Source organism: Plasmodium knowlesi (assembly GCF_000006355.2).
Source record: "Plasmodium knowlesi strain H genome assembly, chromosome: 9".
NCBI lineage: Eukaryota > Apicomplexa > Aconoidasida > Haemosporida > Plasmodiidae > Plasmodium > Plasmodium knowlesi.
This window is the reverse complement of record NC_011910.2, coordinates 1475293-1490007: the sequence shown is the minus strand read 5'-3', so window position 1 is coordinate 1490007 and position 14715 is coordinate 1475293. Positions and strand designations below refer to the sequence as shown.

The 14715-nt window shown below is 39.2% G+C and overlaps 5 protein-coding genes across 5 annotated transcripts; all 5 read left to right on the top strand.

Moving 5' to 3' along the window:
- Window positions 1-309: 309 nt before the first annotated feature.
- Window positions 310-2175, top strand: PKNH_0933700 (uncharacterized protein; the record flags this gene model as incomplete). The annotated part of the gene is made up of 5 exons (XM_002259326.2): window positions 310-476; window positions 625-1317; window positions 1423-1509; window positions 1695-1757; window positions 2148-2175. 5 exons carry the CDS (start codon window positions 310-312, stop codon window positions 2173-2175), a joined length of 1038 nt encoding a protein of 345 aa, XP_002259362.2.
- Window positions 2176-3483: 1308 nt separating this feature from the next.
- On the top strand, window positions 3484-4335 carry PKNH_0933600 (conserved Plasmodium protein, unknown function; the record flags this gene model as incomplete). Its single annotated transcript, XM_002259325.1, has 1 exon — window positions 3484-4335. One exon carries the CDS (start codon window positions 3484-3486, stop codon window positions 4333-4335), a length of 852 nt encoding a protein of 283 aa, XP_002259361.1.
- A 985-nt stretch (window positions 4336-5320) lies between these two features.
- On the top strand, window positions 5321-6109 carry PKNH_0933500 (conserved Plasmodium protein, unknown function; the record flags this gene model as incomplete). Its single annotated transcript, XM_002259324.1, has 1 exon — window positions 5321-6109. The coding sequence occupies one exon, from the start codon at window positions 5321-5323 to the stop codon at window positions 6107-6109; it is 789 nt and encodes a 262-aa protein (XP_002259360.1).
- A 2032-nt stretch (window positions 6110-8141) lies between these two features.
- PKNH_0933400 (conserved Plasmodium membrane protein, unknown function) lies at window positions 8142-9371 on the top strand (the record flags this gene model as incomplete). Its single annotated transcript, XM_002259323.1, has 1 exon — window positions 8142-9371. One exon carries the CDS (start codon window positions 8142-8144, stop codon window positions 9369-9371), a length of 1230 nt encoding a protein of 409 aa, XP_002259359.1.
- Window positions 9372-10414: 1043 nt separating this feature from the next.
- PKNH_0933300 (regulator of chromosome condensation, putative) lies at window positions 10415-13512 on the top strand (the record flags this gene model as incomplete). Its single annotated transcript, XM_039114057.1, has 2 exons — window positions 10415-10462; window positions 10684-13512. 2 exons carry the CDS (start codon window positions 10415-10417, stop codon window positions 13510-13512), a joined length of 2877 nt encoding a protein of 958 aa, XP_038969683.1.
- Between the last annotated feature and the right edge of the window lie 1203 nt (window positions 13513-14715).

The following is a 14715-nucleotide window of genomic DNA, read 5'->3' as shown; positions in this document are numbered from 1 at the left end:
TTCCGCCCGGCCAAGGGAATATGTCAATAATGCTTACAGCCAAGTGCTGCTTTTTGTTTATTCCGCAAGTTCACCGTTTCGCCGCTTCCCAGCCCACTGATTCTCCAGTATGCTCCTTTGATTGGCCCACCCGCCAGGTGTAATAAGTGTAGTTACTCTGGGAAAGATCCAAAGAAATAAATAAAAAGAACACATACCGGGTGGAAGATACGAAAAAGTGGAAGCGCCTATTCTGTTATTACCTACAATGCGCAGTTCTCAGGGGGCGTGATGAAATTAGAGGAGACCCATTGAATAAATCCCCCCAGCATGATATTCAAAAGGTTCTTTCACAAGTACCCTGGGGGGAGCAGAATCAAATGCTACATCGAGAAAAAGAGAAAGAAAAGGATTGGCGTGAGCCTGTTTCATCAGCCACCCTACTCCAGGAACAGCAAGGGGGTCATTGACTGGAGATACAGTACACCCAAGTCTGGGTAAACCTATGAGGCTGAAAAAAAATGGAACAGTTTAACCTTAGCACAAAGCGAGAATGCACACAGTCATGCATCAGCATGCTTTAGCACATACAACCTTTTGCACACACACTCATGTGTAACTACCTTCCCCTTCCCTTCCATCCAGGTACGAATACATGTATATTTACGGAGAAAATACAATCGAAATTACGAACCTACCGAATAATCGAACGAACGAGTACCTCCAGGAAAGGCTCAGAAAAAGCTTAAACAAATATGGGCCTTTAAAAATATTAAGATGCCTAAGTCACAGAAACGACCCATACATTAACAACAACATCTGCTACGCTACTTTCTACCATAAGAAGGACTTGCAGAAATGTATGCGAAGTGTGAATATACGATTGCCCCTATCTCTTCAAAGCAGAATCTTAAAATTTAGAAGCCTTTATAATAACAAGTCAAATGATTACAACTATTTTTTTAAACAAGACCATTACAATTATAGCGTGATAAATATTGCCCTCAATTTATTTAAATATCTACAAAATGGCAAGTGCATTTTAAATGTGAAGGATATTTTCAAGCACGTCTTTGAGTACAGTTTTTACCCGCATAAAATTATAACATCGGGTATTTCTGTGTACAAAATTTTTGGCAGCTGGACACTTTTTTTGGACTTCTTTGATCGTCTATTTTTGATGATAAAAGATGGAACCGGTGCCGTCTCTGTTTGCGCCAAGATTCTGGACGACCAACATTTGTGCGTCTATCTGAATAATAGGCTTATCGAACTGAAGAAAAGAACAAGCGCGTTGAATTCGCCGTACTGGCGGCAGGATGCCCTGCAGTTGCCAGGGTAGGAACTGCACATGCACTATGCATAGATTACGCGTATGTATACACGCGACACCTTGTATTTACATGTAAGACATATCACCCCCCATTTTTGCCTCCCCATCAGCGAAATCGAGAGCAGATTAAACAACGAGCACCCGAAAAAGCTCAAAGAAGAAATGCAGCTCCTTTCAAAGACGAAGGATTTCTATAAGTAAGAATTAAGCGCACCAGATAATTTGAAATATCCTTTAATGCAAATCACGTTGGTGTTCCTGCTGCGGTCCACCGTCTGCATACATTCACACTATGGAGCGCATACCAATATACAAACCATATCGTTTGTGTTTTGCTCAAATCTAATCGCCGCGTGAAAATTCCTACACCCGATTAATGCAGAATTCATGATGAAAGGCACCTATTCAAATTGAAGCTGAACAAGGAGAGGAAGGAGAAAAAGAAGTAAGCAAAAAGGCTAGTGGATTGCTTCCCTCGCCCCGTGCCACGTCAAACTACCCTCGGGGTATCTATAAATACAAAAGGCGCACACAGTTAACGGACAGTTAATATACAGTTAGGATAACTACCCATTATGATAACCCTGGCACTTTTTATTTTGCGCCACAAATGAGAGATCTACGGGGGGGGTATTACCCATGCATCTAACATTTACCTTTTATCCCCTCCTTGCTCACAAAAAAAAAAAAAAAAAAAAAATGAACAATCCTTTTTCTACCCCATGTTTAAGTGTACATGCAGGGGTACTTCCCACGTGCGTCAACGTGTCTATCAGATATCCCCAGGCGTGTGTTACTCTAATCGCCCTTTTCTTTCCCCTTCCCCTTTTTACAGGTTACTAAAAAGTAGGAGCGAAAAATGAAGAAAAACAATGTATATAAGTGCACACATAATATATGTTCTTCTATTTATGCATAACCAAGGAGGGAAGAAGGACAGGCGCGATCTTCACCATGCTGCAGCGTATGAATAAAAAAAGAAAGGAAAATAAAATAAAATAAAAAAGCTTTTCCCACATTGATTATCTCCTTCCCGCGTGTTAATAATCCCCATTCTCCTACGGGGTAACACATTCGTCTCATCGGAACAGTTGGGTACCTGACTTATGTATCTTCTGTGCATGTTGGCTCGCTCAAATTGAACAAACTGATTGAACAACCGCTTCTGTTCCAGTTTGTTCTCCTTTCCTGTTTTTATACCTTCCTTGCGGACAGGGCTAACGAGGACGCAAATTTACAGCGATAAGTATAGCTAACTCATTGGGAGGATACTCGAAGGACTGGGTTGGTTTTACCTCGAGCCCTCTTTCATCTTCCCCTTTTAGCCATATTTGTGTATGTATAAATAATTATTATCTGAAAGTTTCTGCTATATATTATTATACCCTAGCGCGATGGCGACGCGACTAGCTTCCCCCAATTAGGTTAACGTACCCCCACGCAGGCGCGTACATGGGAATATATTATTTTCTCTTTTTTTTCCCTATCAAATTTTCACAGAACAATTTTTTTTCTTCTTTTAAAATGATAAAATTTTCTTTCTACATTCCCCATGTGGCGATGCAGGTGCGCACACATATTAATCCATAGAAAAGTGCAAACCATTTAAGTTTTTTTTTTTAGAGCGAAAAGGAACTTATTTATTTATTTATTTTTTCGTAAAAATATTGCTGTGGTGTATCCACAAGTGCAAAGTGGGTAAAAGAAAAAAGAGGAGGATTTTTTTTTGTACGCACTATATGTATAGAATAAAGAAAACTAATTCAGCTTTGCCATTTTCTTTCGGTCTTAGGTCCAAATAAAATTCCCCTTTGATTGTTAGATTAGGCCAACTCGACACAGAAAAAGTACGTACTAGGAGGGAACGATTATCCCAGAAAAAAAAGGGGAAAGAAAACAAATATATTTCATTCTCTAAAATAGGATTCGATATTTCGTTGCTTAGATGCGACTGGCGCCAGAGCGATTAGGCAGTTTTCCCCCAAAAATAGGCTTCAGAAAGTGAGCCTTTCGAACAGAGCCACCATAAAAGTTAGCCTTTAAGAAGAGTAAATAAATCGGCTCACATAAAAGAAGTTCGCGCAGGAGTATCCCAGGGTAGTACTCTCGCGTAGCAACCTTCCCCCCTCCCTACCATTTCCTCATTTTATCAGACCAGCGGGGAAACTCAAATGAAGAAGGCGCTGCTGGTACTACCATTATTCATTAAACTGCTAGCTTGCATATTCTTCCTACCGTGTTGTGAAAATGTGGAGGCAAAAAATGTGAAGGTAGATCTGGATGGGAAGGTGTACACCATTCTGTACGAACCAAAGAAGGTTAAGTTCTCAGACTTGGATCCTCTTAAAATAATGTACCACTCAAACCATGTAAAGCATTGCGGCAATGCATTAATCCGTTATTTAACCAAAATGACATCAAGGGATTTGAATAAAATGGATTATGTAGTGAGGCATGTTGATATATCTTACGATAAACCACTAAAATATGATAACAGTTACAAAATAATAGGAGGGATAACTTCCTATGGGAATACCTCCTTAAGGATAACTCTATTTGGTACAAGTTCAAGCAGTAGGAATGCAGGTAGCAGTTACTTGGGCGTTAAGAATATTTTGCGAAATTGGACATGTGCCCATTTGGACGAGGCGGCTAATCGTAAGGGGGTCCATGAAGAGGCGTCCATCTCAAGGGCACAGAACCAAGGGGAATTCAAAAGTGAACAGAGCGAGGTACCTACAAGAGGGGATCCAAAAAAAGAGACCGCCACAAGTGATTTCCATGTAGGGAAGCTTCTTGCAGAATACAAAGAAGATGATGCCAATGCAGTTATCAAGCTATGTAGGAATAAAATGAACGAAATAGCATCTCATAAAAATTGTATAAATTATTTTACTGCTCATTATACTCTAGTTCGTGTAAATAAACAAGAAACTAAAGAACCCATTCAGGAAAAATTTAAAAATGAGTTTCCGCCAATTGAAGTTGAAAAATTGATGGAGTTAGTCAACGTATTTTCCTAGGCGAAATGAATAAAAAAAAAAAAAAAAAAAAAAAAAAAAAGACCAAATATAAATCATCACCACCTTTGATCATTGGTGGGTAACACCACATTGTGGAGAGCCCACCCACACCCCTTTGCATGGGGGCATGGAAAAACGGACACGCATGCCCCGCTTTGCCTATTTGGTGCATCCTCGATAGAACATTTCGATGCACCTACGAATATTGAGTGGCCTTATTTCAGCTGCATCACGCGGTAGTTTGCACCATTTTGCTGCATTTTTTAAATCTTTTTTTTTCGCCCACGCTTCCCTAACAAGTAAGCCTATTTATTTCATGCTCATTCCTTTTTTTCCACAACAGTATTCTCCCTTTTATAATTCCCACCCTTTCCCATACGGAAAAAAACAGCAACCTTTAATTAAATCGCTTCTAGCGGAAATGACGTGCAGACAGGTGGCGCCACCGGGGGCCACCTCTCTTTGGGGGTTCCTCTGTAATGCAAGCAGCATGGGATGGCCTAAATTGGTAAAAGAACAAATAGGCAAATAAAAAAATAGGCACATAAAAAAATAGGTAAATAAACAAATAGGCAAATGAATAGATAGATGGACAGATAGCTAAACGGGTAGAGAGAACGAAACAGAAAATTGTGCACCCGCGGTGTATGCCTAAGTGTGCACTCCCGGGCACAATGCATCGTTTTTTTTTCCAACACGATTTGATGCGCCCCTGGGGCGCTGCCATTGTATTTGCATATAATACGCACTCGAACGGGTACACTCAGATGAGTGTTTTCCCCTGACCACATTTTCGAACCTCTGGAGGCAATTTTTTCCAAAGTCCACAAGGCAACGCCCTCCTCAGTTCGAATACCCCACACACACATAGCGTTAACCACTTTGCAGTAGCACTCATTCTGTCTTTGTAACTCGCCCAACTCAACATAGCCAACTCGGTTACTTCACCTCAGTCTGCTTAACTTGGTGCGTTCTAACGGCCAAGATGATGTCCCCACGTGCGCTGCTCCTCGCGCTGCTCTGCCTGTACCTTCACAGGTGGACAGTGGAAGCAATCAACCTGAAGCTTCTTATAGATGGAAACACATACACCATGCTATACGAATCCAAGAAGGTGAAATTCTCAGACTTGGATATTCTCAACATCATGTTCCATTCGAACCAAGTGAAGCACTGCGGAAATTCGGTCATTTGTTATCTTCTCAAAATATCATCCACAGATATTGAAAATATGAATTACGTGGTTCGCCACATTGACATTTCATATAACCGCCCCCTCAAGTACGAAAATGTTTATAAAATTATCGGGGGTGTGACTAGCTATGGTGTTACCTCCATGAAGATCACTTTATTTGGGGTGGGATCAACCATGAAAGGGGAGGAGGAAGTGAAAGGCGAAAGTGGTGAACAAAGCAACGACAGAAGCGGCGAAGGAAGTGATGAGGAAGATAGCATGATGGAGATGCTAAGGATGAATTTATTACACGATAATACGAAGAAAAGAAGACAGATAAGGAAGGAGAAAAGCATCGATAAGTTGCTAAACCAATTGGGGGATGAACACCAAAACATCACTGAAGCAATTAATATGAAAAACCCCTTGTTGCAAGAAATAGCTTCCAAAAAAAATTGCATAAATTACTTCTCCGTTGTTTATACATTGGTGAAAGTAGACGATAAGGGAGAGAAAAGTGTCATCGATGATTCCTTTAAAAATGAGCACACACCGATGAGTGCCGATCAGCTCAACGAAGTTGTTAAAGTATTTTGTTAGTTCGCTTGCAGGGGCACACCTCTTGCATATGTAATTGATTACCTACCTCTGTGAAAAAGTGGCGCGTTAATAGTGAACGCGTCCCTCTTTCATTTGTCACCGCGAATGATGCCTTCTTTTTGCACACAGTTTGAATATTTGGCTACCTATTTTTTTTTTTTCCCCTCCCTCCGCTTATACTCCCTTAGCAGCTTTAACCTTCGATGTTGTACTCTCTATCAGTTGTATATGTTTTACTTTGCTTAAGATAACTACTGTCTACTCATTTACCCACCTGTTGTGCATATTTTATATTTTTTTTGTTTTTTCCTTCATGTGTCTTTCCCCTTTTCCACACCATATGTAGAGGGAATTTAGGAAGCTTTAAAATTGCACATGTTAGAAGAAAAAAAAAAAAAAAAAAAAAAAAAAAAAAAAAAAAAAACGACTAGCCATTTTGCCAGTAAGATGGGAAAAACTCAACCAACCTGCGCACATGTGTACATCATTGCGACAACTTTTTTCAGCGAACCTTTTTTCCCTCTACACCGCGATGTTATCTTTATTTTATTGTTTCTTCTTTTTTAGTTTTTAAAATTTTGTTTCCATTTTAACTACGGCACGTTGGATAATTCACATTTTTTTTTAAAAAAACTCCCATCTTGGAAGAGTAACCCTTTCGTTTCCCCCTCCCCGCGGTTATGAGGAGATATGAGAACAGAAATAGACGCACAATCCGACGTGCACACGAATGAGTCTGCCTATGCACGCTTTGTAATCATTGCCTTGTGCTTAAAGTTCACACTCTGCGTTGCAAAAATTATCTGAACAACCGCGCCGGTGAAAGAAAAAAGAAAAAGAAAACTGGTATAACTTCTTCATCAAAAGGTGCATTTCCGATAGTGCTTACCACGTTCCTTTCTGTCGTGCGTCTCACAGCTGGCAAGCGCGTATCATCCGGACCATTGTTTAAAGGCAGCGAAATAGAAGGAGAAAGCGCATACAGACGTGTTCACTATACAGCCACGTACGCCCAGGCGACTAGTCAAAGGTATCTTAAAGAACTTTCCTTGCGTTGCGCAAAGTTTTTCTATTTTGTATGTCATATGTATATACAATGCGTGGAATACGCATCACGGGTGACATTCGCGACCTACGCATACTTAACGCATACCTACGCACACATTTATGAGGAGGAAAAATATAAAGTGCACGCTGTGTGACACCGCAGCCCAAAGATGACACGAAGGCGATGGCATAAAAACATCCTCGCGCTGCAAATCGAATGAAAGGTCATTCGAAGTTTTAAGCACTCCACAAGTATTATGAGTATACGCTGACAAACATTCGCAGGTGGCAACATTTGGTAAATTACACGGCTTCGTGGCCATTTTGGAACTCCCACATTTATCGCCATAGTTTTAAAAAAAAAAAAATGGAAAGGCATCCAAGTGGAGCGGTGTAAATATTTTAACAAAAAAAGAAAAAGAAATGCGCAAGGGGTGGTTCATACTTACGAACATTTGCGCACAGGTAAATACGTACTTACATATGCATATGTTTGCCCCCCTTTTAAGGAAACGATAGGTAAAAATTCACCTGCAAGTAAGCGGAAGGTAGGAATTTACCGAACAAGGCCTTTTGGGCCCGCCACCTTTTGCGCAAAAGAAGCATTTTCACAAAATGCCATCAACGTTTCTACCTTTCCAAAGAGGAGGTAAAAATTGACACACATATTTTCAACCGAGTACACCGTGTTGGGGCTTCACGAACCGCGCGAAGTGCGGAGAAGTCGCAGAAAGGGAGCAATTGGAACGGCGAGAGGAAGGCCCATACGGACACAGGAACGTAAAGAGGGCAAAACGGGGACTACGGCAACGAAACATTACAGAACCAATCCAAACTGACGAAACCAGGCAACTGGCCGACCAAACTAACCAAACCGATAGCTTGCGAAGCTGCTGTGCGAATGATTAACGCGTCACACGCACGACGGAGGGGTTGCGCAACAGACCACACCGCATAACAGGCGCCGAGCGCCCACCCTCAGAAAATGAAGGGAACGTACGTAGCGCCGACAAACACAGACATAGAAGCGAAGAAGCACGAGTACGCTCTCGTAGGCGTAAGAATCCTATCAATAATTGCAACCGCAACGTATGTCTTACTTTTCAACTTCCTAATAAACAACTTCTTAACATTGGGGGAGGAAGAAAAGGAAAATTATGGCATAAAAGATGAGGAAAAAAACATCCTGAAGGATGACGAAATTTTTACTAATTATTACAAAGCATATAGCATAATCAACATTGTTTGTGGCTGCTTCCTAATTCTTCTGAATTTGTTGAAAATATTTTCAAGTTTTCGAGTAAAATGTTTTTCAATAAATTTATTTAACTGCAAGAAGTACATAAGGTTCATCAGCCTCCATTTGGACATATTATTTATATGTACCATTTTTCTGCAAAACTTGGAAAATCGAACTTTTTTCTGTAACATCGAGAATTATATGTACTGGTTTGAAGACTACAATAAGCAGGGTTTGTTTCTCAACGCAGGACGTAATTTATGCAACATGCATAATTATGCATTTGTATTTCCATCAATTTTTATATTTCTCTCGATGATTGAATTTATCAACTTGTACTTGAATACTGACAAAGCATTTCGAAAAAAATTCTGCCTATTCTACATAAAACTGTTTTCGGCATATTTATACCTAGCATTATTTTATATATTTATAAAAACAAAATCCTTTTTTAAAAAAATTTTATCAGAATATAATGTTTACGATTTGGACAATTTTAGTGACACTGTTAAGATAATTATTTATTCAACTCAGAAACATAAGAATTATTATTTACACCTACTCATCGTGAGCACCATAATTTCGGCCATCCTGTTTTCCTTTTTGAGCTATTACGATTTGTATGGAATTTTAAGATCATGTAAATTTTCCCTTCTTGTTAACATTTTAACAAATGCCTGCACATTAATTTTTGTACTTAGCCAAGTATTATATTCCAGCTACTTACTTGAAGGAAACCTTTACTTCTGCTCTTATGAGGAATATTTGCAGATGACTCAGATCCATCATGGCCACAAGATTATGAATTCCATTGCTCCATCCAACACCACCGAAACCAAATGGTTTTGCAACTTGAATTCCTTTCTGTATGTGTACTTATCAAATAACTTTATCTGTTTGTTCACCTTCATTGCGGATCTTATACTCTCCATCTACATGGTCTTTTCAGCCAAGTACGCCTCGAAGGCGGTGTGAGAATTTAGCAGCGAACACCCTATACCGTGTTTCTTCGTGCGTATTTTTCTGACATGTCCATCCTTTTTTTGTTCCGAATGCATCCTTACCCCTCAATCGCGCCACACATTCATGGGTTTATAATTTTTAGTATTTTTTTCTTTTTTTTTTTTTTTTTTTTTTTTTTTTTAGGGGGGGGTGAATGACAGCGGGGTGTTCCTCCCATTTACGCTGAATGTATACGACAGTTTACCCGCCCCTTTTGATTTCATTTGTCAAATATGTAAATTTAGTAACCATTGATGTAGGGTTCCAAGTAACCCATTTTTTCCCTATTCATGTTGTGTTGCCATTTGATGGAAGATTTTTATGTGCAACTTTACCCGTTTACTACTTTGAAAAAGGTTTAAAGAAGAAAAATTTTAATTTATCGAACATGTCACTTTGCGTAAATGTTGCGCCATACCTGCACATACCGTTCGTGTAACATTGGTACAAATGGATTGTGGGAGGAGGCTACTTCTACTGCTATTTTGCCGTGCCGTCTAGTTTTTCGTCGTACATTTTAACTGATAAGTATCCAAACAGAAGGAATCAAATCGATACAAACAGACGCCATTTGAAAAGGCAAATGGAATAACGTGAGGGGGGGGGGGGGGTGTTCATCACTCAAATCGCTACCTATCCACAGCAAAGGGGATCTTAAAAAGGAAACCACACTACGGACAGCCCACCCGTGGGGAAGGTTTGCAAAACACAAGTGAAAAGGGAGTACACGAAGTTTGGGACAATGCATAGTGTAAAAAAAAAAAAAAAAAAAAAAAATGCACTGGCCGAGTGAATATGTCTATGTCATTTCACCCCCGCAGTCACAAATGTGAGAAGGGGGAAATTGTTTTTTTTATCTTAACTGATGAGTCCGAAAATTTTTGGATAGCACACACTTGTTGTGTAAGTCGGATTTTATATCTGAACGCTTAAATTTTATTTTTTTTTTTATTTATCATTTTGTTATTTTTTCCTTGGTATTATAATTCCATAAGAATAAACCTTCCACACCAAACATGGGAAATGGACAGGGGAAAAATCGGCTTATCGTTCACGGAACGAATGTAAGGTATTGTACATGTGGGCGCAAGTTGGAAGGTCATATGTTCGCCCTACACACACATATGTATGAAAGTGCAAGTTGTACAATGTATCCAAATGACTGTCTTTGAGCAGTAGCATCTCCTAAGCGCACACACATAGCAGTGTAGCAAAGGCCCAAAATGCAAAATTGAACTTTTCGATCAATCGTTCATTTATCAACGTCGCCTCTCTTTCTTCGCAGGAATTCTTAATAGAAAAGAAACAGAAATTTTCTCTGATTAACATAAAAAATTCATCAAACATTAAGGATATATACAACGGGCCAAATAACCTAATAATTATATACGAAAATGATGACTTTGAAATCGTCGGTTTAAATAATTATGGACAGCTGGGTCTGGGCGACAAAAAGAATAGAATAAAATTGACCATCAACCCAATTTTATCAAAACAGAAAGTACGAAAGGTATCATGTGGGGATGCGCATATCATTGCCTTGATGTGGAACCACAATGTTTTTGTCTGGGGAAATAATAACTATGGACAATTAGGCATCGGAAATAACACGGATGAAATTTCTATGCCACTTCTCATTTATTTTCAAGAAAAAATCATAGACATTGCGTGTGGTAAGAACCACTCCCTTTTTTTAACAGAATGTGAAGATGGAAATGCTAGGGGCCATTTGGGTGCATCCGAGGTAAAGGTGAGGGAAGAAGGAGGAACATCCCCCTGTGTAATGAAGGGGAAGAAGCAAGTGGGCTCAGGCTACCTCAAAGGAATTGACATAAATATTAATGATGGGGAGGAAGACGACAATGGTGAAGAGGAAAATGACGTGGAGGAAGATGATCAAACGGATGACGACGATGCAGACGATATTCCGAACGACTGCGTCGATTCCCGTGCAGATTTCTGTGGTGATCGGCCCAATTGTCATATCCTCGCCTGTGGCTGCGGGGAAGACGGAAAACTGGGCTTCAAAGACGAGGAAAATGTGTACTTCCCCAAAAAAATCGAATTAAGAAAAAAAATTAAAATTACTAGCATACACGCCGGCTACAACCATAGTGCTCTACTAACGAGCAAAGGAAGGTTATACACCTGGGGGGGATGCCGAGATGGTGAGTTGGGCATAAGAAGCAACAAGTCCAGTTACAAAATAAAAAAAATTGATATACCCGAAAAGGACAAAGTAGTGAAGGTATCCCTAGGGAAATTATACTCAGCCTGTTTAACGAAAAATCATATTTTCTACATTTGGGGTAATAACATTCGAGGGATAAAAAAAATGAACAACATGGCCAATGTGCGCATCAGACATTTTGCATGCAATGATGATAATATTATCATATTGACAGAAAATGAAAAGTTGTTTTTATTCGATTCTTCCAAGAAGGTTCAATGTATGAATAAACTCCTGAATACAAAATTGGAACATAATAAAAAGGTAAACAATAACCTTATTAAATACAACTCTGTGGGAAATGGACGAAACTATTTATATGCCTATATCAGTATGGGCACGAAAGATGATGTTAGCGTCAAGGATGAACATATTAATGTGGGAGAAAATTGTGAGGACCCCCATTTGGTGGAGCGTACAACAAGTACAACTACTAACTTGGAGGAACAGAAAATGTTCTGCCCCATGAATATGGAAGCAAAGTTCGGAGAAACCGAAATGACGGGGTCACTCTCTTGTCAGATTCTTGCGAACGAAGGTGTCCATCTTGTGGATTCCCTGGATAATGCAACCACAAAAAATGGAATATCTTTTTCAGGCACAGGAGGAGGAATAAAAATGGGGAATGTAGATGATTATGCAATGCGGACAAAAAAAGAACTTAAAAAGGGAGAAAGGTACGAAGGGGAGAGGAGGGATGAAAAGCGTGATGCAGTAGGAGCGGGGCAAACTGGAGTAGAGGAGGAATACACATTCTCCCGAGGGTGCGATGCAAAGGACGAATTGGAGAAAAAACAATATACGGAGGAAGAGGTATATGCCGACGTGTCCCCCTTTGAAATTAATAAGGAAGGGCACTCCTTAAGAACATTCGTCAAATTTAGGAAAAGTAAAAACAAAATGGGACAAAACCATTCGTATTTGCAGGGAGTGTGCGAAGTGGAAAAAAAAAGAGCAGACAAAAGCAGCACTACTGAGGGCAATAATATACACCATAATTTATGCCATAATCAGAGGTGGAAAAAAAAGGAAGCGAAGCACAGGGATGGTGTAGGAGATCACTTCATCCAAAATGGAAGCTACATGAAGATAAATTCGATAAACGCAGAAGATGTAACTATGGGAGGGGACTACATACTGAACCACACGGAGCACATCATTAACAGGAATAGGCATTGTTTAAATCTCCTATCACTGGACGGCGAACTGGGGTTACAGGAGGACATTTTTGGACACAGAAAAGGACGGAATGGACAAAGGAGAAATCAATCTAACCGTAAATACGGAGCAAGGCATCCCACGTCGATTATGGGGGAAGATCAATACGCACAATTAAATATCGTGCTACTGCAGGAACTGAAGAAACAGAAAAAAATAAACGTCGTTTACTGCCACCTGCTGAATAGGCTCCAGAGGGAGTTAAACCAGTTGAAGGAGGAAAAAAAAAAATTTAAGAGGAAAATTTCGAATTTGCAGAAATTTGCAAATTTAAAGCGAAATGTAGCCCCGGAGGGAGGACAGGAAAATAAAGGCGTTAATTTACATTTGTGCTTGGATGGGGGTGCGAAAAAAGGTGTTTGCGTTGCTTCGTGTAATGGTTATGCTGGAGGGGAAAATTACGTGCATTTGGGGGGTGCACATAATGATGAGGATGGAGGAAACCACGATGGCCCCTATGATCGCTGTCATGACAACGGAAATAACGGGGGCACTTTTTCGCTAAACCAATCTGCGGACCTAATAAATCTCACAAGCGAAAACGCGCCAGGGGTCCCAAACAATTTGCAGGTTTTGGACGAAGTAGCCCCCGATTTGTTTGTCAAGAGGAAAGATGACCATAATGATAAACTGAACAATATTCCAATTTTTTTTTTGCATAGTTAGAAGAAGCATCGGTTTTCTTCTTTCGCTTTTCTTATTTCGCTTTTCTTATTTCGCTTTTCTTATTTCGCTTTTCTTATTTCGCTTTTCTTATTTCGCTTTTCTTATTTCGCTTTTCTTATTTCTCCTGTATATTAACATTCAAATGGGAGTACGAGAAAACGTTTTGTCATCCTCCGGAGGGGATGCGGAGGGGGGATTGTGGCGTAAGGCATGTTAAAAATAAGCTGTATGTGTGTGCAAGAAGGAATATAACAACAGATAACTGTATATAAAATAGTATGAGCGCATAAAGCAGGCACTACATAAGCAGGTACCATTTGCATAAAGCCTATATACGTATATGCCCCTCCCACTTCATCAAATGGTCTCTTCCTTATTTCAACAAAGAACAACATCATTTTATTGTGGGGTAAAATAATTTGGTCCCCCTTCTTTTTCTTTGTGAAGCTGCATTTTTGATTGGTTTGACTTATTTCCCTTTCGCGTAGTATACAGTATATACAGGGCGTGCAGGGGAATGAACATATATATATATATATATATATATATATATATATATATATATATTTAAAAAAGAGCTGCGGAGTTATATAATCGCATAAATATATGTTTCTTTTTTATGCTTCTCAAATTGTTGTACAAGGAATAATGTTCCTTCCGTTTGTACCAATTGTCAGTGGCCCACGATAGGTGAATTTACTCGCGTAGAAATAATTTCCCCTCGAGGATATGAAGAAACGGGGCGGAAAAAAACGCACTGCATGTGAACGTGGTACATGTACGAATGTATACATATGTATGCACTATATATACACCTATAGCTATACGCACTATTTATACGCCATTTGTGAGCATTTATTTGTATTTCTATGTTTATGCCCCAAATTAACTTCGCCCGAAGGAAAACATACCACGCATTGCTCCTCCACCTAAGCCCTACATGACGCTTCAACATATGAGTATATATATATAATACGTATTGTTGTATTATATATATATATATATATATATATATATATATATATTTTTTTTTTTTTTTTTTTTTTCTTTTTTTTGACGTGGATGAATAATTGAGAATATTTTTCAGTTTTTTTTTTTTTTTTAACGAAAATTTTAAAAGTTTAAAAAATTATAAAACTTCTACTTTTATATAGAAATGTTATATTTATATACATAATATAGATAATACTTTAAGCATACATA